Consider the following 27696-nt stretch of genomic DNA (forward strand, 5'->3'; position numbering starts at 1 on the left):
AGCAGCTAGAGAACCTGAGACTCCTTCTGGCCTCCTCTTCCTCCTCAGCCCTTCTGCTGGTCTCCTCCTCCTCAGCCCCCAGCAGTCAGTTCCTGTGCCCTGGGATTAGGGATCTCCTCCCACACATTATCCTGCTCTGCTCTTTGCTGCGTCCAGCTCAGCAGGGGCAGGGCACAAAGCGCATCCTGCTCACCTGGGATCCACTGGGATTCACTGGGATTCACCTGGGATCCACCTGGGAGCTGTCCAAGGTCAGAGCTCACAGCAGGGAAGGGGAGAACCTGCCCTGCCCAGAGCTCTCCATGGTCACTGATGTCGCCCGTGTCCCCACAGGGACAGCTGCAGGCAGGGACTGTCCCTGTGCTCACTGGGGCTGCTCTGGGGTTCCCTGTGAGGAAACAGCCCCTCACAGAGCTTGACACCACCTACACCCAGCTCTGAGGGCACTGAACACCACAGCTCCCTTGGACCTCACATTTTCTGAACATTAAAGAACAAACATGAAGATATCGCAGAGCATCGGGCAAGGCTCACTGCCTGTTTAATTCCATAATCAATTCTGCATCAGATCTGTTAAACACAGCAGGTCAGGGCTCCCCTGCCCTCCAGGGGTGCAGCAATGCAGCAGCCATGCAGCAGGGGGGAGAAGAGGCAGGCAGCACTCACGGTTGCACCTCTTCTGCACGAAGCGCAGCTTGCAGGCGGTTCTGTACGTGGAGAGCCGGATCACGTCGAAGTTCTGGGCTCCTGCAACAAAGCAGAGCTGCTGTGGGGCTGGGCTTGATTCTGAGAACCCTCTGAACCTGTCCTGTGGAGCTGTGCTGCTGTGGAGCTGTGCTTCCTTCTGAGCACCCTCTGAACCTGCTGCTGTGGGGCTGGGCTTGATTCTGAGCACCCTCTGGACCTGCTGCTGTGGGGCTGGGCTTGATTCTGAGCACCCTCTGGACCTGCTGCTGTGGGGCTGGGCTTGATTCTGAGCACCCTCTGGACCTGCTGCTGTGGGGCTGGGCTTGATTCTGAGCACCCTCTGGACCTGCTGCTGTGGGGCTGGGCTTGATTCTGAGCACCCTCTGGACCTGCTGCTGTGGGGCTGGGCTTGATTCTGAGCACCCTCTGGACCTGCTGCTGTGGGGCTGAGCTTCCCTCTGAACCTGCTGCTGTGGGGCTGAGCTTGATTCTGAGCACCCTCTGGACCTGCTGCTGTGGGGCTGAGCTTCCCTCTGAACCTGCTGCTGTGGGGCTGGGCTTGATTCTGAGCACCCTCTGGACCTGCTGCTGTGGGGCTGGGCTTCCCTCTGAACACCCTCTGCTGTGTGCTGCTGTAGGGTTGTGATTCCTTCTGAGCACCCTCTGAACCTGCTGTTCTGGGGCTGGGCTTGATTCTAAACACCCTCTGAACCTGCTGCTGTGGGGCTGGGCTGCTGTGGGGCTGTGCTTCCCTCTGAGCACTCCCTCCACCTGCTGCTGTGGGGCTGTGCTTCTCTCTGGGCACCCTGTGCTGCTGTGGGGCTGTGCTTCCCTCTGAACACTCTCTGAACCTGCTGCTGTGGGGCTGTGCTTCCCTCTGAGCTTCCCCTGTGCTGCTGCTGTGGGGCTGTGCTTCCCTCTGAACCTGCTGTGGGGCTGTGATTCCTTCTGCACACCCTGTGCTGCTGTGGGGCTGTGCTTCCCTCTGAGCACCCTCTGCCCCTGCTGGTGCTTCCCTCTGCCCCTGCCAAAAGGCTCCAGAGTCTCCTGCACCCATCCCAGCATGGCACACAGGGTGGCTCTGCCCCTGTGCCCCCTGTGTCCAGGTGAGAGCCCAGCTGCAGAGCTGCCCCAGCCCTGGGCAGCAGCACAAGGACCTGGAGCTGCTGGGGAGAGCCCAGAGGAGGCACCAAGGTGATCAGAGGGATGGAGCAGCTCTGCTGTAAGAAAGGCTGGGAGAACTGGGATGGTTCAGCCTGGAGAAGGGAAAGCTCTGGGGTGACCCAACTGCAGCACCTGGAGGGGCTGGCAGAGGGATGGAGAGGGACTGGGGACAAGGGATGGAGGGACAGGACACTGGCACACCCTGGCACAGTCCCAGGTGTCCCTGCCATGGCAGGGCTGGCACTGGGGGGGCTCTGAGCTCCCTTCCCACCCAACCCAGTTGGCATCCTGTCATCCCAAGGTGCTGCTGCCTGCCATGGCTCCGGGCTGGGCTCCTGATTCTCAGCACACAAATCCTGTGGGGTGCAGATCTGGGGGGTTCAAGGGACAAACTGAGCTCTGGGGACATCCTGGAGCCACTGCCAGGGCCTGAAGGGGCTCCAGGAGAGCTGCAGAGGGACTGGGGACAAGGATGGAGGGACAGGAGCCAGGGAATGGCTCCCACTGCCAGAGGGCAGGGCTGGATGGGATCTTGGCAATGGGGAATTGTTCCCTGGCAGGGTGGGCAGGCCCTGGCACAGGGTGCCCACCTTGGATCCTTGGCAGTGCCCAAGGCCAGGCTGGACACTGGCACACCCTGGCACAGTCCCAGGTGTCCCTGCCATGGCAGGGGTGGCACTGGGTGGGATTTAAGGCCCTTTCCCACCCAGACACTCCCTGATTCCCTAACAATGCTGCTCTGGAAACAAACCAGTATAAACAGTTAGTTTGCAGGCAGAGCTCCCTCAGTGTGTCACTGGAATTAAGGACATGCTGGCCCAATCCAGGAACTCCCTTCAGCCCTGACTCCTGCAGGACAGCAGGATAATGTGATGCCATGCAAACACCAGTTCCTAACTCTGCTTTTCCAGAGGAGAATCCTGCACAAATCAGCCCCCAAACCATTTCTTGACTCACACCAGCATTGCAGGGCCATTTTTAATCTATTTTTACGGCCAAAGCTTCTCTGTCTGCTGCCACTATTCATTGAAATAATTCTCCACAAACCTCAGGCACTGGCATGGATGACAGAGGTGAGCATTCCCTAAGGAAGGAGCTCCCCAGAACTAGGGATAAATGAGCTCCCCAGGCATATCTGACTCCCCCTGGGCATTCTCCTCCTGAGCAGCACCTGGATGGCTGTCCCTGCATGGGGCTTGGGGACAGGATGGGGACAATCTGCTGCAGCTGGCCCAGGGAAGCTCTCAGTGAAGAATCAAGGACATGATGTCTTCACATTTCCTACTTACTCATTTCCATGAACAGCTGCCTCTTCTCTGCCATGGTCCTCCTCCTCTTGCCACTCTCCTCAATCATTCTGGAGACAGAAATGGCAAACACTGTTTGTGTGTGAATTCTGTCACAAGAGCAGCAGCATTCTGTCCCTCAGTCTGATTCTGGTCGGGGACTAGGGGTTCCAGGACAGACAGACACCTCTCATCCTTACCCCATTCCACACACACACACCCCAGGCTTGTTAACACCTTCCAAGGCACAGGAAACATGAATTCAACCCTTGAATTGCTTTAGTTTGAAAAGCCCAGAGCTGCATTGACACAAGCAGAAATATCCCATAAAAATTCCTGTGTTCTGAGCCAAAAAAGGGAAATGCTGCAGTTGGAGACTCTGGGGGGCAGCAGGAACAGGCTCAGCCCATTCCCTTCCCTGGATCAGAGGTGAGTGACCCCTCTTCCCTGCAGCATCACAGAATCCTTCAGCCTGGAAAGGGATTTGTGGGGATGGTCGGTTTGGGGGAATGCTGGCTTTAAACAAAAATTGTTAAAATTCATTTAACTTTGAGCCCCTAAGGTCACCTAGGATTTTCCAGGGAAGTAGAGAACTTCAAATTAAGTTGGAAATAAAACCAGTTTGGTGGCAGCGGGCTCCCTTTTCTGGGAAATCAGATGAAAAGAGTGACAGGAGCAGGGAGCAGCTTGTACCCCAATAAGGGGGCACAGGGACAATTCAGCAGCGCTCAGGGCTTATTTCACTCCACAGTCCCAAAACATGCCTAATTTCAGCCCACTGCAGCCAAAAAAAGGAAAATTATTCAGCATCAGTGTAAAATTTAATTAATAATTCAACTAATTATTACATTATTTTTTGGTTACCAAATTCACCAACTTAAAAACCATTAAATATAGGTTTTATGTGTCTAACCCTAAAAAAAAAAAAAAAGACAAAAATCCCAAACAACTCTCCTACAGTTCCATGCAGACTACAGCTGGCTCAGCCCAGGCTGCAGCAGCCTCGGGAGCAGCACAAAGTCCTGCCTTGGCACTGGCACAGCTCCCTGGGCACAGCCTGGCACTTCCCAAGGTCCTGCTGGAACCCCACAGCTCAGAACCCACCTCAGCCTTTTTCCTTCTCAGGAAGGAAAACAAACACATGAGCTCTGAGCTGAAAACACACTGTATTTCCATGGTTCAGAAACCACAGACAGAACCAATGTGCTGCTGTGCCTTTACAGAATTTTTTACAGGGAAAACCCTCAGTGGCAATTTTTGTGACTTGTAGAAGTTGGGGGATTTGGGCACACGAGTTTCCAACCCCATCTCATTCCCTACCAAGCACCTGCCAGTGCCATCACTGCCACCTCTTCCCCAGAGATTCCTCATCCAGGGAATCCTGGGATGGGTTGGGTGGGAAAGGAGCTCAGAGCCCATCCAGTGCCACCCCTGCCATGGCAGGGACACTGCCACTGCCCAGGGTGCTCCAACCCCGATGTCCAGCCTGGCCTTGGGCACTGCCAGGGATCCAGGGGTCACTGCCAGTGCCAGGACACAGCACCCAACAGTGCCACACACAACTCCTGCATGAAGGGGACAGAGTGACAGTGACAGAGACAGACACAACACCATTCCTGGGGAGCTGAGTGTCACCTCTGTGCCCTCTGCAAGGAAAAGCAGGGACTGAGAGCCCTGAAATGGGACCTGAATGAGGGATCTGCTCTCTCCAAATGGGACCTGAATGAGGGATCTGCTCTCCCCATGATCCCAGAACCCTTTCAGCAGGAAAATCCCTCCCAGCCCATCCAGCCCAGCTGTGCCCAATGCCCACCTTGTGCCCAGCCCAGGGCACTCAGTGCCACATCCAGGTGACACCTGCAGGGATGGGCACTGCAAACCTCCCTGGGCAGCCCCTGCCAAGGCCTGAGCACCCTTTCCATGCAGAAATTCCTCCTGATGTCCACCCTGAGCCTGCCCTGGCCCAGCCTGGGCCATTTCCCCTTGTCCTGTCCCTGTTCCCTGGCCGTCCCCTCCTGTCAGGGACTTGTGCAGAGCCACAAGGTCCCCCCTGAGCCTCCTTTTCTCCAGGCTGAGCCCCTTCCCAGCTCCCTCAGCCTCTCCTGGGGCTCCATTCCCTTCCCAGCTCCCTCAGCCCCTCCTGGGGCTCCATTCCCTTCCCAGCTCCCTCAGCCCCTCCTGGGGCTCCATTCCCTTCCCAGCTCCCTCAGCCTCTCCTGGGGCTCCATTCCCTTCCCAGCTCCCTCAGCCCCTCCTGGGGCTCCATTCCCTTCCCAGCTCCCTCAGCCTCTCCTGGGGCTCCATTCCCTTCCCAGCTCCCTCAGCCCCTCCTGGGGCTCCATTCCCTTCCCAGCTCCCTCAGCCTCTCCTGGGGCTCCATTCCCTTCCCAGCTCCCTCAGCCTCTCCTGGGGCTCCATTCCCTCCCCAGCTACTCCTCCAACCTCCTGGCTGTCTCAAAAGGAGAAGGTTTGAACTTTTCCCTGGGAGAGCAGCTCAGCCCTGGAGCTGCTGAGAGAATCCAGCAATGGAAACACAGAATTGTTCAGGCTGGAAAAGCCCTCAGAGCCCAACCATCCCCACGTCCCCAAGTGCCACATCCACAGGGCTTTGAAACCCTCCAGGGATGGGGAGTCCCTGGAGAAAGGGACAGCACAGCCTTTTCTAAGTGGGAATTGTCCCCAATATCCACCCTGAGCTGCCCTGGCCCAGCCTGAGGCCATTTCCCCCTGTCCTGTCCCTGTTCCTGGGAGCAGAGCCCCACTCCCACACTGCTGCCAGTGCTGGCAATGAGGTTCTGGGAGGAGAATTGACAAACCTGTTTTTAATCCCTGAACCATCAGGCACAGGAGGATCCCTCAGTGGTGAGGCTGGCAAGAAGGAAGATGGGGAATCTTTCCCAAGTTCAAAACAGCAATGAACCAAACCCACAAGAACTGCAACTATGTTTGGGATGCAAATTACAGTGCTCAGCTCCCAAAACAGGGAAGGGAAGCAGCAGCTTGGCCTGAGCTGGTTTGGTTTGTTGGGTTGGGTTCTTTGAAGGGGGTGGGGAGGCCGGGTTTGGGTTTTGTTGGGATTTTTTGCATGGGTTTTGTTTATTTGTTTGCTGGCTCCTTGGTTTTTAAAAAATGGCAGCAAAATCTGTGAGCAAAGTGCCAGGAAACACAACATGGGCTGGAGTGATGCGGCAGCCAGCAATTCCTGAGGGGGCTGCTCCCACTCTGTGGGCACGTGGAGGGGAAAGCACTCCAGTACAGAATCCAGGATGGGCTGGGGTGGGGGGAGCTCAGAGCCCACCCAGTGCCACCCCTGCCATGGCAGGGACACCTCCCAGGCTGCTCCCAGTGTCCAGCCCGTCCAGGGACAGGAAATGCAGCTATTTGGAAATCCTTACTGAAAATATATGTTCAACTAAAAGCAGAAAATGATGCAGTACCTCAGAAAACTGCAGCTGAGTGTGCCTGATGTGAACTTCCAAAATGTCATCATTTCCCTTCATCCTTTCACCTTCTCCCCGTTTCCACAGGTACAACACTTGCATGGCCTCAGGAGCACCCTCTGACAGAGTTAACAGCAGAGCCAATTTACAAATCCCACAATTTACCAATTACTGTGGGAAATTCTACACTCGGCCACCATCTATAATAACTATATAAAAAAATTATAATTTTTATATATATATATAAACATATATATATAAAAAATTATATCTAGAATATATATAATCTATAATTTTATATAATATATATAATTATATATTATATGTATAATTGTTTTATTTATATATAATTATATATATATACATATATATACACATATATATACATATACACACATATATATACATATACATATATATACATATATATATACATCTATACATATATATATACACACATCTATACATATACATATATATATATAAATATATAAAAATTCTATAAACTCACATTTTCTTGCTCCCCTTGTTTTTTCCTGTCCCAAAGCAGGGAGAGAACAGGGAGAGCCCCTGCTCTGTTCCAGGGCTGTTCCTGTCAGAGCTCTGTCCCAGCACAGGAGGTGAGACTGGCACCCCCCTGGCAGTGCCCCCCTGGCAGTGCCCCCCTGGCAGTGCCCTGCAGGTGCCCCCAGGTTCAGGCCAATACTACAGGACCTTGCTTAGCAGGTTTCGCTCTTCTTGGAGCTCATCAGCTGTAGGTAACGGCCCAAGGACAGCCCCACAGGCAGCTCTGTGCTCAGGGAAGCAGCCCTGAGCCACACGCGGGCTTCTGGGCACACACGGAATCACAGGCACACAGTCACAGTCACAGGATCACAGGCACACAGTCACAGTCACAGCATCACAGGATCACAGGCACACAGTCACAGGATCACAGGCACACAGTCACAGTCACAGGATCACAGGCACACAGTCACAGTCACAGCATCACAGGATCACAGGCACACAGTCACAGGATCACAGGCACACAGTCACAGTCACAGCATCACAGGATCACAGGCACACAGTCACAGGATCACAGGCACACAGTCACAATCACAGGATCACAGGCACACAGTCACAGTCACAGCATCACAGGATCACAGGCACACAGTCACAGGATCACAGGCACACAGTCACAGTCACAGGATCACAGGATCACAGGCACACAGTCACAGGATCACAGGCACACAGTCACAATCACAGGATCACAGGCACACAGTCACAGTCACAGGATCACAGGCACACAGTCACAGTCACAGCATCACAGGATCACAGGCACACAGTCACAGGATCACAGGCACACAGTCACAATCACAGGATCACAGGCACACAGTCACAGTCACAGGATCACAGGCACACAGTCACAGTCACAGCATCACAGGCACACAGTCACAGTCACAGCATCACAGGATCACAGGCACACAGTCACAGTCACAGGATCACAGGCACACAATCACAGTCACAGGATCACAGGCACACAGTCACAGTCACAGGATCACAGGATCACAGGCACACAGTCACAGGATCACAGGCACACAGTCACAATCACAGGATCACAGGCACACAGTCACAGTCACAGGATCACAGGCACACAGTCACAGTCACAGGATCACAGGATCACAGGCACACAGTCACAGGATCACAGGCACACAGTCACAATCACAGGATCACAGGCACACAATCACAGTCACAGGATCACAGGCACACAATCACAGTCACAGGATCACAGGATCACAGGCACACAGTCACAATCACAGGATCACAGGCACACAGTCACAGTCACAGCATCACAGGATCACAGGCACACAGTCACAGGATCACAGGCACACAGTCACAATCACAGGATCACAGGCACACAATCACAGTCACAGGATCACAGGATCACAGGCACACAGTCACAGGATCACAGGCACACAGTCACAATCACAGGATCACAGGCACACAGTCACAGTCACAGGATCACAGGCACACAGTCACAGGATCACAGGCACACAGTCACAATCACAGGATCACAGGCACACAGTCACAGTCACAGGATCACAGGCACACAGTCACAGTCACAGCATCACAGGATCACAGTCACAATCACAGGATCACAGGCACACAGTCACAACCACAGGATCACAGGATCACAGGCACAATCACAGCATCACAGGCACACAGTCACAATCACAGGATCACAGGCACACAATCACAGCATCACAGGATCACAGGCACACAGTCACAATCACAGGCACACAATCACAATCACAGGATCACAGGCACACAGTCACAGGATCACAGGCACACAGTCACAATCACAGGCACACAATCACAATCACAGGATCACAGGCACACAGTCACAGGATCACAGGCACACAGTCACAATCACAGGATCACAGGCACACAGTCAGAATCACTCAATCACACACAGTAACACAATCAGCATCACTGAATTACACACAATCACAGAATCACAGTCACAGAATTAGAATCACACAATCATACTGAATCTCAGAATCAGAATCACACAATCACAGAATCAGAATCTCAGAATCACACACAGTCAGAATCAGAATCACTGAATCACACACAATCAGAATCACACAATCACACAGAATCTCAGAATCACACGCAATCACAGAATAAGAATCTCAGAATCACTGAATCACACAATCAGAATCAGTGAGTAACACAATCACAGAATCACACAGATTCATTGAATCACACACAATCACACAATCAGAATCACAGAGTCACACACAGTCACAGAATCACTGAATCACAGAATCACTGAATCAGAATCACACACAATCAGAATCAGTCACACACAGTCACAGAATCAGAATCATACAATCATGCAGAATCTCAGAATCAGAATCACAGAATCACAAACAGAATCAGTCAATCATACATAATAACACAATCAGAATCACTGAGTCACACACAATCCTAGAACCAGAATCACTGAATCGCACAAAATTAGAATCACAAAATCACACTGAATCTCAGAATCAGAATCACACACAATCACAGCATCAGTCACAGAAACACACAATCAGAATCAGTCACACACAATCACAGAATCACACACAATCAAAGAATCGCATACAATCACAGAATCACTGAGTCACACACAATCAGAATCACACAATCACTCTGAATCTCAGAATCACACACAATCACACAATCAGAATCACAGTCACACACAATCACAATCACACAAAATATCAGAATCACTGAGTCACACAATCACACAATCAGAATCAGTCACACAGTCACAGAATCAGAATCACACACAATCAGAATCACTCAATCACACATAATAACACAATCAGAATCACACAGAATCACTGAGTCACACACAATCACACAGAATCTCAGAATCACAACCATAGAATCAGAATCACACAATCACACAGAATCACTGAGTCACACACAATTGCTGAATCACACACAATCAGAATCACAGTCACACAGTCACAGAATCAGAATCACTGAATCACACACAATCACAAAATCAGAATCAAAATCAGAATAACTGAATCACACAATCACACACAATCAGAATCACAGTATCAGAATCACTGAGTCACATAATCGCACACAATCAGAATCGCACAATCACTGAATCACACAATCACACACAATCACAGAATCAGAATCAGACATTCAGAATCAGACATTCAGAATCACACAGTCACACACAATCAGAGAATCAGAATCCCAGAATCACTGGGTTGGAAGAGACCTCCAAGACCATCGAGTCCACACCTCAACTCAGCCCTGGCACCCAGTGCCACATCCAGGCTTTGTTCAACACACCCAGGGATGGGGACTCCACCACCTCCCCATTCCAGTATTTTATCACCCATTCCAGACCATTCCAGAACTTTATCACCCTTTCTGTAAAGAACTTTTTCCTGATGTCCAGCCTAAATTCCCTTGGTGCAGCTCAAGGCTGTGTGCTCTGGTTGTGTCAGTTCCTGGAGAAAGAGCCCAACCCCACCTGAGCACAGCCACATTTCAGGTGGTTATGGTTTGTTTTCGTAGCTGTAGTTGTTTTGTTTCAAGTTAATTTTGTTTCATTCTGAACTTCCACCTCTAAGGAACGCTCCAAAGGAGATTCTGACCTTTGGGGTTTGAGAACCATTTGCAGACATTGCTTTGCACTGAGCTTTCTCTGTTTGCAAGAACAGAGAAAGAAAAGTTCATTTACCAATTATTAAATCTGACTTGGTTCACATTCCTGGTCAGGCATGTCATTAGCAGAAATAATATTTGATGGCACTGATTAAACTGAAGTTGCTGCATGAAGATAAAGTTGTGCCCATACCTATTTATGGTCAGAAATAACTTGTAATTAAAATAAACCCAAAATCCAGCTTGGGGCATGGGCTGATAAACTTGTGCCCATACCTATTTATGGTCAGAAATAACTTGTAATTAAAATAAATCCAAAATCCAGTTTGGGGCATGGGCTGGTAAAGTTGTGCCCATACCTATTTATGGTCAGAAATAACTTGTAATTAAAATAAATCCAAAATCCAGCTTGGGGCATGGGCTGATCTGTGCCTCACACAGGGAAGGAGGTTCAGTGACTTTCTGCCATTTTTCTGATCAGAAGGAACAACTATTCCTGCTGGTTCAAGGAAAAGCTTTCCTCCCCTGTCAGTTCATTCTCTCTTAAAAATGTAACTTTAATAAATAACAGAACTGGGATGAAAATATTGAATAAAAATTGAGGGCATACCTGTGCTGGCAGAAAAACTTACTGGTGTCCATCTGCTTTGGCACTTCCTGGCTTGGGGCTCCTGAGCTCATCTGGCTCCAACTGACTTTTGATAGAAACCATCTCAAATAATTTCTGAACTCTCATAAATGTTTTGTTAAAGTATAAAAGTAAACTTACTTATGATATAAAGGTGCTTATATTTGTTCATCTCAGACTTCAATAAAAATAGGAAGTTTTTTTCCTTTTCTTTCCTAATTTGAACAATGACTGATTTAATCCCCTCCTCTCCCTCTGTCTATCCAAAGTATCTGATGCTTTTACTCATTTCTTTGTTCTCCTGGTTCATATTCCCAATCCCTTTCCTCAGCATAATTAAGATAATTAATCAGAAATCCTCCTTTGTTCCCCTGTGGCATTTCCCAGGATAGGAGTGACCTGAAATGATTTCAGCGGGACACATCTGACCCCAGGGAAACAAAACCTTCCATACTTATTCAAATAGACTGGTAACATCTTTTAAAGCACATTTTAACTACTTCTGACAATTCTTCTCATTTACCTTTAACATTTTAAATTCTGTTCCCATCAATTATAAGATAATTAACTGAAGCAAAAGAAACTGTGCATAAAAGGATGAAAAGCACCCTAAAATGTTATTTCTGCATCTCCAGCAAGTGCAGGAGCTTCTCTGGGAATCACCAATCACCTTCCAGCAGCAGCTGCCCCAAAACCCAAAGGTTTGGGTCTCTCACTGATGTTTTCACATTGCTGGACTCAGATGATTGTGCAAGATCTCTACAAACCCAAACTGGCCCCAGCCTCCGAGGGTGAAAGGAAAAACCCACTTGGGTGGGAGCCAGGAAAGGGATGGAACTCCCCAGGGATTACAGCTCTGCACTGAAATGCTGAACAAATCAATGGCTCCTTTTATTTCCTCCATAAATCCAGTGGATCCAAAGCTGCTCTGCAAGATTCTGCAAAAACCTGCCCAAATAAAGCAGGAAGCTTCATTAAAAATGAACAGGCAGCCTAGTAGCTTAGAGAAAAATAATGAAACCTAAAGCTTTCCCTCCTGCATGCCCTGCCATCCCTGCTGCAGCTCTGAGGTTCTTCCAAGGCACAAGGAGCCATCTGCTCTGTTCAGGCAGGACACAGCATGGGGCAGCACAGCCCCACAGAGCCCTCAGTGCCTTCAGTTACTGGGGTGGAAAATCTCAGATGGGCAGGGACATCCTGGCTGGAGAAACCTGGGCATGGAGGCACATCCAGCTGGGCACGGGCACCAGGGGCTCAGGGCTGGCTCAGTGCTGCCCAACACCCTCAGGGCATGGAGGGCACCAGCCTGGCTCAGCTCAGGCACAGCCCCAGGGGTGGGATGTGGAGCTGCTGGGGGCTCTGCAGAGGGAGCAGGACAGCCTGGATCCATGGGCTGAGGGACAACAGGGGTGAGGGACAACAGGGCCAAGAGCTGGGTCCTGCACTGGGGTCACACCAAGCCCAGGATGGGAAGGGAATGGAGCTGGAAAGGGAATGGAGCCCCAGGAGAGGCTGAGGGAGCTGGGAAGGGAATGGAGCCCCAGGAGAGGCTGAGGGAGCTGGGAAGGGAATGGAGCCCCAGGAGGGGCTGAGGGAGCTGGGAAGGGAATGGAGCCCCAGGAGGGGCTGAGGGAGCTGGGAAGGGAATGGAGCCCCAGGAGGGGCTGAGGGAGCTGGGAAGGGAATGGAGCCCCAGGAGGGGCTGAGGGAGCTGGGAAGGGAATGGAGCCCCAGGAGAGGCTGAGGGAGCTGGGAAGGGAATGGAGCCCCAGGAGAGGCTGAGGGAGCTGGGAAGGGAATGGAGCCCCAGGAGAGGCTGAGGGAGCTGGGAAGGGGCTCAGCCTGGAGAAAAGGAGGCTCAGGGGGGACCTTGTGGCTCTGCACAAGTCCCTGACAGGAGGGGACAGCCAGGGAACAGGGACAGGACAAGGGGAAATGGCCCAGGCTGGGCCAGGGCAGGCTCAGGGTGGACATCAGGAGGAATTTCTGCATGGAAAGGGTGCTCAGGCCTTGGCAGGGGCTGCCCAGGGAGGTTTGCAGTGCCCATCCCTGCAGGTGTCCCCTGGATGTGGCACTGAGTGCCCTGGGCTGGGGACAAGGCAGGGATCAGGTACAGGCTGGACTAAGAGAACTTTCACAACTGAAGTCATTCTGTGATTCCAGGCAAACCCCCTGGTCTGAGCCCCAGGGTGAGCCCAACAACCCCACCTGGTCAGAAACTGATACAGATTGTACTGGATTCAAGCTCCACAAACATGGAACAAGTCACAATATTTCATCAGAGGTTTCTCTGACAGCCTTGCAAAACCTTTAACACAGCTTCCCTCCAGACAAAACAGAACAAACTCACACCCAGGAGAGCTCCAAACCACCTGAGCTTCTGTGACTTCACATCTGTGTCAGCTGAGAGCCCAGAACAGAGAGCAGTGCCAGCTCTGAGGACTTGCAGGTCAGGCTAAGAATGGTGAGGGTGAGCCCTGCTGCCAAGGTGCCATTTGAAGCTCTCTGTGCCCATTTCCAGTCCCCAGGGAAGCACTGAGGCTAAGAATGGTGAGGGTGGCACTGAGGTGCCAGCCCCGCTGCCAAGGTGCCATTTGAAGCTCTCTGTGCCCATTTCCAGTCCCCAGGGAAGCACTGAGGCAGGGCACAGAGCTGTGCAGGCTCTGCAGGCCAGCACTGAGGGGCTGAGCACAGATTATCCTGGCACAGGTCTGCTCTCCAGCACACTCAGTGCCAAACCAGGGCCAAACCCTCATCCTCCCTCACTGCCCCACAGCCTGAGGAGCAGAAATGGCTTTTTCCAACCTGCCTGGTGAAGTTCATGTCATGGCATTTACCATGAGCCTGCAAACAAGAGCAAGTCCAGCAGCTGAAAGTGTTTCCTTGAAATAAAGCAGTGCTCCTGTGGGGTGAGAGAAATGAAACATTTCAGGAGGATTTCTGAGCAGGAAGAAGTTGGGAACAGTCTAATTAAAGCTCACCTGTCCCTCTCAGGAAGGGAAGACTTTTTTGTGGAGGGGATTTCTGAGCACTCAGTGCTCCCAAGGGAACCTGGCAAAGCCTCCCCTCTCCACCTGACCCCACAGGAAAGCCCTGCAGCTGCCCCTCAGTGCAATATTCATGATGAGGAGGGTTCTGAGCTGCATTCCTGCCCTTTCCCCCATTACCCCCGCCTGGGAGGTGGAGCAGGAGCAGGTCCCACACACCTGGCGGCTCAGAGCTCCCTGCACACCTGGGGAGGAGGGAAATTCCAGTGTGGAACACCTGGAAACCAGAACAGCTTTGCCCACCACAAATAAATAAAAAGGATAAAACAGGATAAAACAGCTTGCTCAGTTTTAACTCATTAATTTCACCTCCGCCATTGACTTACAGTGTGAAATCTTCCTCACCAGCTTCACAGGTCTAAACTGAAATAATCCCAGGTTTGTGACGGGTCAGATATTACTGAAAGGAGCACAGAACCATTAATCTGCATTTAAAAGTCTCTCTGCCAGTGCCCCAGGCAATGGGAACTGAACACCCACACAGGCCTGGTAACTTTAACTTTGTCTGAGCTGCCAGACACACACAACACCTGCATCAAAGCCTGGCAGCACCCAAACTGCTCCTCACTGCTCACAAAGGGCTTGCTTTGCACAGGAACAACACAAGCCTGAAGTAAAAGTCCAGCTGATGACATTTACCATTGCCTTCTGTAAAACTAAGAGTTTTTATCACTTAGTTTTGTCACTTTCTGTTTTAAAAAATAAATAAATAAAGATTTTAGTGAGGGCCTCAGCTTCCTCCCTGTTTGCTTTATGCCAGGGCACCCTTTCACCTCATAAATCCCAGAATCACTGAGTCCAACCTCTGACCTAAATAAAGTTAAAATTTGCACTGGCAAAGACTGAAAATACCTCACCTTGCAGTCACTCAGTAGCTACTTAAGTTCCTATGTTTTTAAGTGTTTTGTAACCACAGCACATCCTCCAGACATCCAACTCTTTTAAAACTCAGTGATGAATTGGCACCTGCTGTCATAATTCCATTTGTTTCCACCTGGCCAAATATAATGTGCTGTCTGCTGTGGAATTTTAAGGTCTCCTACTGTTTCCTCCAGATCTAGACTGCCTAAAAATCTTCATTACATAAGGTTTTTTTAATAAATCTGTATTATTTAAGCATAGCTGAGAAGTTAAAATAGTTCAGTCCTTAAAGCCCACAGGACTGGGAAAGGCCCATGAAACTATTTAAATTTAGGCACAGTTTTATCAATAGAAATCTGTTTGAACACTAAACCAGAGACAACCAACAAAATCATGGTTTCTCCTCTGTGGCACCAAGGAGAAAACAATTAATGTAATAAAATATGATGAATTCAAATCCTTATCACCTGACTCACCTGATCTGAATCCCTCTTTAGGCTCTCTAAAGCTGCCCCAGAGCAGCCCACGCAGGCAGGCTGAGTGTGCAGCTCAGGGAGGCCCAGGCACCAAGCCAGGCCCAAAGTCTGGCTTTGAACTTCCAGATGTGGCTCCTTCCCTCCTCAGAAACTGTCCCAGCTTCCACAACACACAGCTGAGCACAGCCACGCTGGTTTAAAGGGCTGAGAACATCCACCTTGGTTTAAAGGGCTGAGAACATCCACCCTGGTTTAAAGGGCTGAGAACATCCACCCTGGTTTAAAGGGGTGAGAACATCCACCCTGGTTTAAAGGGCTGAGAACATCCACCCTGGTTTAAAGGGGTGAGAACATCCACCCTGGTTTAAAGGGCTGAGAACATCCAGCTTGGTTTAAAGGGCTGAGAACATCCACCCTGGTTTAAAGGGCTGAGAACATCCACCCTGGTTTAAAGGGCTGAGAACATCCACCTTGGTTTAAAGGGCTGAGAACATCCACCCTGGTTTAAAGGGCTGAGAACATCCAGCTTGGTTTAAAGGGGTGAGAACATCCACCCTGGTTTAAAGGGCTGAGAACATCCAGCTTGGTTTAAAGGGCTGAGAACATCCACCCTGGTTTAAAGGGCTGAGAACATCCAGCTTGGTTTAAAGGGGTGAGAACATCTGCCTTGATTTAAAGGGCTGAGAACATCCACCTTGGTTTAAAGGGCTGAGAACATCCAGCTTGGTTTAAAGGGGTGAGAACATCCACCCTGGTTTAAAGGGCTGAGAACATCCACGCTGGTTTAAAGGGCTGAGAACATCCACCTTGATTTAAAGGGCTGAGAACATCCAGCTTGGTTTAAAGGGCTGAGAACATCCACCCTGGTTTAAAGGGGTGAGAACATCCACCCTGGTTTAAAGGGCTGAGAACATCCAGCTTGGTTTAAAGGGCTGAGAACATCCACCCTGGTTTAAAGGGGTGAGAACATCCACTTGGGTTTAAAGGGCTGAGAACATCCAGCTTGGTTTAAAGGGCTGAGAACATCCACTTGGGTTTAAAGGGCTGAGAACATCCAGCTTGGTTTAAAGGGCTGAGAACATTTACCTTGGTTTAAAGGGCTGAGAACATCCACCTTGGTTTAAAGGGCTGCTAACTCAGAACATCCACCTTAGTTTAAAGAGCTCCTAATTGAATACACCCACTCTGATTTAAAGGGCTGCCCAACTGAACACATCCACCTTGGTTTAAAGAACTGACAACATCCACCTTGTTTTCAAAGGCTCCTAACTCAGAACATCCACCTTGCTTTAAAGAACTGAGAACATCCACCTTGGTTTAAAGGCTGCACAACTAAGAACATCCATCTTGGTTTAAAGGGCTCCTAACTAAACACATCTACCTTGGATTAAAGGGCTGAGAACATCCACCTTGGTTTAAAGGGCTGCCTAACTCAGAACATCCACCTTGGATTAAAGAACTCAGAACATCCACCTCGGTTTAAAGGGTTCCTAACTGAGAACATCCACCTTGGTTTAAAGAGCTCCTAAATGAACACATCCACCCTGGTTTAAAGGGCTGCCTAATTCAGAACATTCACCTTGGCTTGAAGAACTCAGAACACCCACCTTGGCTTGAAGAACTCCTAATTCAGAACATCCACCTTGGTTTAAAGAGCTCCTAACTGAATACACCCACCTTGATTTAATGGGCTGCACAACTGAACACATCCACCTTGATTCAAAGGGCTCCTAACTCAGAATATCAAGTTGGTTTAAAGAACTGAGAACACCCACCTTGCTTTAAAGGGCTGCAAAACTCACAAGAGCCACCTCGGTTTAAAGAACTGAGAACATCCACCTTGGTTTAAAGGGCTCCTAATTCAGTACATCCACCTTGGTTTAAAGAGCTGCACAAGTGAACACATCCACCCAACTAAACACACCCACCTTGGTTTAAAGGGCTCCTAATTCAGAACCCCCACCCAACTGAGAACATCCACCTTGGTTTAAAGCGCTGCTCAACTCAGAACATCCACCTTGGTTTAAAGAACTGAGAACATCCATCTTGGTTTAAAGGGTTCCTAACTGAGAACATTCATCTTGGTTTAAATGGTTCCTAACTGAGAACATCCACCTTGGTTTAAAGAGCTCCTAAATGAACACATCCACCTTGGTTTAAAGGGCTCCTAATTGAATACACCCACCCTGATTTAAAGGGCTGCACAACTGAACACATCCACCCAACTCAGAACATCCATCTTGGTTTAAAGAGCTCCTAACTCAGAATATCCACCTTGGTTTAAAGAGCTCCTAACTCAGAACATCTACCCTGGTTTAAAGGGCTCCTAACTCACAACATCCACCTTGGTTTAAATGGCTGCACAACTCAGAACATCCACCTTGGTTTAAAGAACTGAGAACACCCACCTTGCTTTAAATGGCTGTCTAAATGAGAACACCCACCTTGGTTTAAAGGGCTGCACAGCTGAAACCATCCACCTTGGTCTAAAGAACTCAGAACATCCACCTTGGTTTAAAGGACTGCCCAACTCAGAACACCCACCCTGGTTTAAAGGTCTCCCAACTCAGACCATCCACCCTGGTTTAAAGGGCTGACCAACTCAGAACAAGCCCCTTGGTTTAAAGGGCTGCCTAACTCACAACTCCTTCCTAGGTCCCCTCCACTACTCAGCACTCCCTAAAACATGCACTGCTCTTGGGTCCTGGGATAAAGCAGAGGCCTGGCAGCATCAGCTGCACCCCAGCCAACACAAAAAGCCATTTACTGTTCCAAAAAACTGCTCCAAAGCCAGGGAGCCTGGGACAATGCTGGCAGGGCTGCTGCATTCAGCACCACAGGAACTGCAGTGAACAATGAGGGTGTCCCACAGAGCTCACAGGAGGTCCTGCATGTGTCCCCTTAAATACAGGATTGTGGAAGTGTCAGAGCCAGCTCTGGCAGCCCAGCCTGGGAGCTGCTCCCTTGGCACTGACTGGTTTGAGTGGGAAGGGACCTGAAAGCTCAGCCAGTGCCACCCCTGGGTCCCTGGCAGTGCCCAAGGCCAGGCTGGGGCTTGGAGCACCCTGAGACAGTGGAAAGTGTCCCTGCCATGGCAGCAGGGTGGAATTCGATGGTGTTTAAAGCTCTTTCCCACCCAAAACATTTCGTAATTCTATGATTCACCTTCCCCAGACGAGGGATGTGTTGCACAACAAACAGAATTCTGGAGGAATTTGAAACGGAGGATTCCATCTTTTTACATGATTCCATATTTCCACATGTCCAGCACATAACAGAAATTGCAGGAGTCACTGCTTCACAGCACAAGTCTGTCATCAGTGAAAAATGTCAGTATGAGCTTTGTGAGTGTCAGAAACAGGCAACTGAACATACAAAACACAAGATTTTAATGTCAACACCACAGTCAATCCCAACAGATCCCGTTACCTGAATCACACTGACAAGTCTCTCAGGGCAACTTCCACTTTCCTGGGCTCACTTCCTTCTTCAGACATTTAAACCACGACCTAAGGAGAGGCGAATAACACCAAGTGAGGCTTTTCTGCAAGAAAGGAGCGGTTTGCCATGGAAAAACTACACTGCCTCATTTCACAGCCCCAGCACGGTGCTGCTTGTGCCCTGGCTACTGCTCCCGTTAACTGCAGACCAGGGGAGCCTGCACAGCCCGGGTCTCCCGTTAATTATAGATCACTGCAACCTGCACATCCCGGGTCTCCCGTTAATTACAGACCAGTGGAGCCTGCCCATTCCAGGTCTCCCGTTAATTACAGATCAGCGCAGCCTGCGCATCCCGGGTCTCCCATTAACACCAAAGCAATGCAGCCTGCACACCCGGATCCCCCGTTAACACCAAAGCAATGGAGTCTGCACATCCCGAGTCTCCCATTAACACCAAAGCAACGCAGCCCACACATTGCGGCTGCCTGCCAGCAGCTGTTCCGCGGCCGGGAGGAACACCGGAGCACGGCCAAACCAGCGGCCGCCCTCCCCAGCGCGGTGACCCGGCCCCGCTGGGCGCCCCCCGGCCCGGCCCCGCCGTTCCCCCCCGTACCTGAGCCGGTGTCGGGGCTGCCGCGGCACCCGGGGCTCCAGGGGCGGCCGAGCCGCCTCAGCCGCCGCCGCGCTCCAACGGTCCCGGCCGCCGCCGCGCGGCGCCCCGGCCAATCAGGGCCCGCCTCCGCCGGGGGCGCGCGGCACCCCGCCAATCCGCGCCCGCTGGGCCCCGCCTTCTCGCGCCTCTCAGCCAATCGGCGACCAGCGCCGCCTGGCGCGCTCCCGCCTCCGCCACAGCGCGCCCGCGCCGCGCGGCGCTCACCCCGGGGCGCGGCGGGATCGCGCATGCGCAGCGCGAGCAGCCCAGGGGCGGCCCCGCCCCCGGCCCGCCCTGAGGGGCTGCGGCCGCCTGAGAGGAGAGAGAGGGGCGGAGCGATGGCTGGGGCTGCGCTCGGGGCTCCGTTAGGCCTGGGTCCCCTCGCAGCCATTCCTCAGCTATGGCTGTCCCTCAGCAGCATCCGCTCCGCACCGTGTTAGCCATGGGCTCCCTCACAGCCATCCCTCAGCCGTGGCTGTACCTCAGCACCATCCCCCAGCACTGTGTCAGCCATGGCCGTCCCTTCACAGCCATCCCTCAGCACCGTGCCAGCCATGGCTGTCCCTCACAGCTCAGTACCGTGTCATGACTGTCCCTCATCACCATCCCTCAGCACCGTGCCAGCCATGGCTGTCCCTCACAGCTCAGCACCGTGTCAGCCATGGCTGTCCCTCACAGCTCAGTACCGTGTCATGACTGTCCCTCATCACCATCCCTCAGCACCGTGTCAGCCATAGCTGTCCCTCACAGCTCAGTACCGTGTCATGGCTGTCCCTCAGCACCATCCCTCAGCACTATGTCAGCCATGAGTCCCGTCACAGCCATCCCTCAGCACCGTGTCAGCCATGAGTCCCCTCACAGCCATCCCTCAGCCATGGCTGTCCCTCAGCACCATCTGCTCACCACTATTTCAGCTAGGGGTCTGCTCACAGCCATCCCTCAGCACTATGTCAGCCATCGCTGTCCCTCAGCACCATCCCTCAGCACCGTGGCTGCCATGGCTGTCCCTCACAGCTGTGAACAACTGCCATCCCCTCAGCATCCAGCCACAGCCATTGCTGAGCTCCATCCCCTCGGCTCCCAGGGCTGGAGCTCCTCTGCCATGGAGCCAGGTTGGCAGAGCTGGGAATGTTCAGCCTGGAGAAGGATCCAGGGAGATCCTGGAGCCACTTCCAGGGCCTGAAGGGGCTCCAGGAGAGCTGCAGAGGGACTGGGGACAAGGATGGAGGGACAGGAGCCAGGGAATGGCTCCCAGTGCCAGAGGGCAGGGCTGGATGGGATCTTGGCAATGAGGAATTGTTCCCTGGCAGGGTGGGCAGGCCCTGGCACAGGGTGCCCACCCTGGATCCCTGGCAGTGCCCAAGGCCAGGTGGGACACTGGGACACCCTGGGACAGTGTCAGTGTCCCTGCCATGGCAAGGGTGGCACTGGATGGGCTCTGAGGCCCCTTCCCACCCAACCCATTCCATGGATCGCTGTTTCTATGGGCTGCGAGGGCAGCTCAGGCTCATACGGACTGTGCCCCTGCAGGAGTGTCCCCTGTGCCAGGGGAGGCTGTCACAGCTCCTGCCATGTCCCACAGCTCCTCTGCCACAGCCACAGCGGCTGTTTCCAGTGAGGGCATCCCCTGCTCCATGCTGTGACCATCCCTGTGGATATCAGCATTCCCTGGGCACCGGGGCGGTCCCTGCTCGCCTTGCTGGCAGCAGCGCCGATGCCGGCAGCGTTTCCTGAGCAGGGCCCGGCAGGACGGGCAAACCCTCATGTGCAAATGTCACAGCTCCTCCTGCACAGCGCGGACTGTGCCTGCAGGAGGGGAGGAGAATTCCGACTCTGGAGGAGAGGAGGGACCGCTCTGGCAGGGAATAGGAAGTGAGAGGGGAAATTGCCGCTGCAGCTGCTGCTGCGGCGATGCTCATTGCGAGCGGTGCCAGTGACGGTGCTCGGAATTCCGAATTTGTCCCGGAATTCCGGAGCCCAGCGCACGGTGCCAGCGGGACCGAGTGAGGCAGGTGATTGCTGCTGGCTGCGTTTCCACCCCAAAGGCAGCAGCAGCCAAAGCGGCATTTGGAAAAGCCGTCTGCCGTGGGCTGCGGGGACAAGTGCTGCAACCTGCAGAAACACCAGATGGTGCCATGGCCTCGGTTATTTGCTCAAGCTTCCCCCTCCTCTGTGGGCTGTGCCCATCCTCGTTCTTCCCAAGGGTCCCAGGGGAATTCAGGCCCGGCTAGGAAAAAAATAGGTTTTACTTACTGAACAACGAGACAGAGCCGTTAATTAGTCACACGGATTAAAAATGAGAATAAATTAAAGCCTAGTGATGCCGCCAAGATGCCACCTGAGGGTTGGGTGGATTATTCCCACTGGCAGGTCTCCAACCCCCTCCATACTTAAAATACAGAATTGTTTATACTTTTAATGAATTCAGGGGAAAGAAATCCCAAGCTCTTGCACGTTCCTCAGTGCTGCTGATTTTACCGAGTTGTTAAGTGCACTCAGAGTTTTCCTGTCAGAAATCAGGTGAGTTGGTCACACACCTGTTTCCCCAAATCCTTCAATTTTAACAGAAATCAAGTTCCTGTCACTTGATACAGGTTTATTCCTGTTTCTTTCTTTCCCCCAAATCTACAGTTCCATGCCCCTCAAGTGTCTTGGGACCCCAAGAATTGAGGGAACTGCAGAATTTATTAGGGCTGAGTAATAAACCAACCTTTTCCCCTTAAAATATGCCAAAATAAAATTTAACCGATATCCACAGCTTGTAAAGCCAGGGAAGTGGAGTTCCCTGTGAGGGGAAGGCAGAAGGAAATCCCTGAAAAGCCTCAGCAGGACCCAAGGCCATGGCCCCAGATGGTTTTGGTGAGCAGAGGATGGACCGTGACGGGGGAGCACGTGTGTGCAGTGATGAGGTGTTGGTTCCTTTGTCCACCCACCCAACACCACCCAAACCCGTGGGGAAGAAGGTGAAGAAGGTGAGGAGAAGAACAAAGTAAAGAAGGAGGTGAAGAAGTTGAAGGAGAAGAAGGAGAAGAAGAAGGTAAAGAAGGACCAGCCACTGCCCTAAAACCTCCATTTTGCCCCATATTTATTACCATATTCTAAACCCCCAAACTCTAAGTTTTCCACCCTGTGACATCACACACTTCTATTCAAACTCCTCACCTGTAATCCCAGTGCTCTCAATCAATTCTGGAAGCTTCTCCACAGCCTCAGGTCAAATGCAGTGCTCTCTTGCGTGTCTGTGCCTTTCAGCACAGAAACCCCAAAACTCTCAGCATCCAGGGTTCCAACACAGAGGAATTACAAGATCCTACATTCATTTCCAAAGAGGGCATGGTGGGAGGAAGAGGAGCAGAATCCGTGGCAGGACATGAGCCACAGGCAAGGATTTTGTCTGGTGCCATGTCCCGAGGGCACGGATATTCCAGTGCCAGGTTGGGAATGGGCTGTTGGGAGCAGCCCTGGATCCCCCTCTGAGACACTAAGGACTTTTATACATATATATATATTTATATAAAATATATCTATATATGTGTGTTCTCCAGGGATTGCTCCTGGGCTGCTTTAAATGCCCAGAAATCACCGCAGTGACCCGAGGGTGCCTTTGATCCACACCCCCAGCACAGAGAAGCCTGAACTGGACAGACCAGTTTGGCTCAGTTTTGAACTGGGAGATGCAGCAGCACCACTGGAATGAAGAACAACTGTTTGGAAGTGCAGCAGCTCCAACACTGCCATTTTATCTCACCCAGGCACCTTAAATAGAAAACAACTCCCAAGGCTGCTGTTCCCTCTCAGGGCTTTGCAGGAGGGGAGGAAGAGGCCTGGGATGAAGGCAGGATCCCTCTGGACAGGATGTCACCCTGCTCTTCTAAGCCTCCTGATGTTTACATTTTTGTAATGGAGTTTGTCACGCACTGTTCATGTAAATAATGATTGGTTTGCATTCCTTTCTGGAGGAGGAGAAATTTGATGGACTGTTGGTTTGACCAGTGTCATCGGAGAGGTGGCACTGTCATCCTCCAGTCCAGGGTCACTTTTGGAATTCTATTTATATCAAGGTTGAGAAATAAACTTCCCTTCTTTTACCTTGGAGGTTCCAGCATGTGTGTCATTTTATTTTGTGTATTATTGGGACAGATAGGGAGCTGAGGCACAGGAGGGACAGCCCTTCACAGCCCCTGTGCAATGGGAAGGATTCACTGATTGATGAATGGAAATAGAGATTTGCTTTTACAAATAAACTTTGGGTTTGCTGATAAATGAAATTGGACATTGAACGATGAAAGAAATAATGGGGAAGAAAAAACCCCTAAATTCCATAAGAATTAAAAATTAAAAAGCAGGGTTATACATTAGAGGGAAGTCTCTGGTATCAGGTGTTTTGGGAAGTCTGAACCTCTCAAGTACCTCAGAAATGGGGAAAGAGAGAAGGGAAATGTGGCTGGGAAATTGGGATAAAAAGGAGGCTGCGTCCTCCAAAAATTGGAGATACTCCAGGGGAATGCCCATGGCCTCTCCCTTTATTGGAATAAAGTAAAAGGACTCCTGTGTCTCCTTTTTGGACATGAACCCCTGGTGTTTGTGGATTGATTTCCTAACACGGAGCTGTGTCTGCTCTCAGTGCCCCTCCCGATGGGAATTCACCCTGGTGCCGCAGAGATGGATGCACCTCTGCAGGAAGATTTGCACCAACAGCCCTGCAGAGTGAGAAATCCCCCGTTTGGAGTTCCCTTGACAGCACGGTGGATGTTTGGGTGTCTGAATCCCCCACAGGGCGGTGCTGGTCAAAGTGTGGATTCCATAGCTGGGAGCTCTTTTCCAACCTGAACGATTCCATGGAGATCCCACCCATTTATCCCCACCCACCCTGGAGCAGGGGCTGTGGCAGCTTTGGCTGTGTGGGGTCATCCTTGTGGGGAGGGTCCATCCCAGCTCCTGGAAAATCCCAGGAATCGAGGAAATCAGAACAATTTAAGCTCTCAAACTGCTACAGCCTTCCCCAAACCCTCGCTCTGGGCTTGTGCTTCCCTGCAGAGCTCCCACCCTCTCTTCCCCCACGCTCCTTTCCCTCGTTTTTGTGTTTTTAAACATTATTACATCTCAGATCCAACCAGCTCAAATACTTTTTAATACATTGAAAATGTAAAATAAAGCATATACGAAGTACATACAGTATATATATACACATATTTCAAATACTTAAAATTCTTATGTAAAATATGTTTTTTTTTCTATATTATTTGTGTAAAAATACATTTTCAAATGGTGTCACCTCGATTTTGCTGTACAGACCCTCAAGCCCAATCGAAGTCCCTTTTAAAAAGGCAAAAGACAAAGGTTTAGGATTTTTGGAACTATGTTTACAGGCCTGTTGTCCACACAGGAAAAGCCTCTGGGAAACAGTATTGGATTGCTTGTTTGTGAGAATTCCCGTTTTTATTGCATGTTCAGTTGTGCTGCAGAAACCCCGCTGGCCTGGCCGAGGGGCTGCCCCGTACCCTGTCACCACCAGAACCCCTCCTTCGCCTGCTCCTTTCAGATACTAAAATATATATATTATTTAAAATATATTACTGTAAGCTCTCTGACTCGTGTTAAAAACCACCCAGGGCTGCTCGCTCCCGGCACCAGCTCCTGTCCCCTGTGCCCGTGTCACACGGGCAGCCGGCAGCGCTCTGCCCACCCCCGCAATTACCTGCGATAATCAATCAATCAATCAATCAATCAGCAAAGCGATGCTGCCACGGCCCGGCCGCCTCCCACATCCCCGCTGTGGGAAACCCCAGCCCTGCTCAGCCCCGCTCTCTGCACCTCCCGCGGGTCTCAGGAACCATCGCTCGGAGCTCCCCGGAGGGGAGAAACCCCAGAGCCGCTCCCGATCCACCCTCCCACCACGGATGGTCTTTGGTGCCTCCCCCTGAGAGGCCCTCCCGAGGAACCCTCCCGAGGAACCCTCCTGAGGAACCCTCCTGAAGGTTCCTCCTGAAGGTTCCTCCTGAAGAACCCTCCTGAAGAACCCTCCTGAAGGTTCCTCCCGAGGAACCCCTGTGAAGATTCCTCCTGAGGATTCCTCCTGAAGGTCCCTCCCAAGGATCCCTCCTGAGGGTCCCTCCTGAAGGTCCCTCCCAAGGATCCTTCCTGAGGGTCCCTCCAGAGGATCCTTCCTGAGGATCCTTTCCAAGGGTCCCTCCTCAATGTCCCTCCTGAGAGTCCTTCCTGAGGATCCTACCTGAGGAACCCTCCTGAGAATCCCTCCTGAGGGTCCCACCCGAGGAACCCTCCCGAGGGTCCTTCCCAAGGATTCCTCCTGATGATTCCTCCCAAGGATCCCTCCTGAAGGTCCCTCCTGAGGATCCCTCCCCAGGATCCCTTCTGAGGATCCTTTCCGAGCATTCCTCCTGAGGATCCCACCCGAGGAACCCTCCCGAGGGTCCTTCCCAAGGATCCCACCCGAGGATCCCTCCTGAAGGTCCCTCCCGGTAACGACCTGACCAGGAACTGCTGCTCCAGCAGCTGTTTTGTGCAACCAAAAAAAGAAATAATTCCACCTCCCCAACCAGTGCAACTGCTTGGAACCTCCTCCTTCCTGTAAATTCCCGGAGGGAAAGTAAAATTCCACACCAAATTCCTTCCCTTGGCGCCCACCTGGCTCAAAAGCCGAACCCCCAGAGCCGTGCTGGCACCTCCTGTGCCACAGCCTGTCCGTGGGGCTTGGGGCATTGGTCAGGCTCTAATTCCAGTTCTGTGTCCTGAAAAGGGAAACCGAAACCTCCTCCCTCACCAGGTTCCTTTCCCTGCCACACACACTCTGACATCAGGCTTTGGAAATCCTGGATTTTTGATGCCACCGTTCCCTGCAGTGCCAGTAAACCCATTCCTGGGGGACCAAAGTCTAATGGTTTAAACTCCATCACGACATCCCTTTATTGTAAACCCCGTGTGGAGGTGCATTCACTGTGGGTGGGAAGGAGCCCAGCAGTGGGACAGGCTGGTCCCACCCCAGGAACCCCACAGGATCTGCTTTTCTCAAAGCCATCACCCCACACCCAGCTGCAGCACACACAGAACTTCCCGGGCTTTGTCCCCATTCCAGGGATTATCACAGCCAGCCCCTGACCCCAAACCATCTCCTCACACCCAGTGCCCTCTGCTCACCCTCAGATGCCCCCCCAGGCTGCACCAGGAGCGTGCTCAGACCTCGGTGGGCACTGAGAAAATCGATTTCCTTCAAAAGAGACTGAAGAAAAGTAGCCCAAGCTAAGTGTTGGTCCATGAAATGGAACTAAGGCACTGACAGGTGGGAACTCCCGAGCCACAGCACCACCCTGCCCTGGCCAGTGCCAGCCTGGGGCCACCTCCATGTCCTGGGTCACCGAGCGTCCCACCCTGGGTCCCCAGCCAGCCCCTCCTGGATGGCACAGCCGGATGGGCACGTGCCATGGGATGGCTCTGGGAACGGCACCCCTGCACTGCCAGGGATGGGCACAGCAAACCAACACTCAGCAAGGGCGCCAGGGAAACCCAGCAGGAGGAAGCAGCCGGGCAGGGATGGCTTGGGAAGCGCCAGGGGAGCTCTGAAGAGCCTTCCCAGCGGGAGCAGCAGCTGCTGAACGCCTGTGAGAGCTCAGGGTCACAGCTCCCTCCTCATCCTCTGCTTCCCCCTCTCCAGCAGCCTGGAAAATCAGCCTGAGAGGAGCCAAGGAGAGACCAGAACGGACCCAGGTGTGCAGAGAAACCTGTCAGTCTCCTCTGAGAACGACTCTGTCAGCTGCACGTTGGCCTCTGCCGGGCTGTCCCAGCCCAGGACCACCAGGGAGGAGCGGGCAGATGCTGCTCTCAGCTCCGAA

General features: G+C 51.8%; 1 protein-coding gene across 4 annotated transcripts in view; it reads right to left on the reverse strand.

The window, feature by feature from the left end:
• Positions 1-19886, reverse strand: part of DTNB (dystrobrevin beta) — a 155666-nt gene extending 135780 nt beyond the window's left edge. For all 4 annotated transcript variants that reach the window (XM_054293485.1, XM_054293482.1, XM_054293483.1 and 1 more), the window contains exons 1-4: positions 19808-19886; positions 19183-19262; positions 3141-3208; positions 667-747 (exon numbers count right to left, since the gene is read on the reverse strand). In XM_054293485.1, coding sequence (XP_054149460.1) covers positions 667-747; positions 3141-3207 — 148 coding nt within the window. In that variant the 5' untranslated portion in view covers position 3208; positions 19183-19262; positions 19808-19886. The remainder of the gene's footprint in view (positions 1-666; positions 748-3140; positions 3209-19182; positions 19263-19807) is intronic.
• Between the last annotated feature and the right edge of the window lie 7810 nt (positions 19887-27696).

The sequence above is a fragment of the Melozone crissalis genome, unplaced genomic scaffold (assembly GCF_028551555.1).
Source record: "Melozone crissalis strain CALT ecotype California unplaced genomic scaffold, PUWL_Pcris_2 ptg000150l_1, whole genome shotgun sequence".
Classification (NCBI taxonomy): Eukaryota; Metazoa; Chordata; class Aves; order Passeriformes; family Passerellidae; genus Melozone; species Melozone crissalis.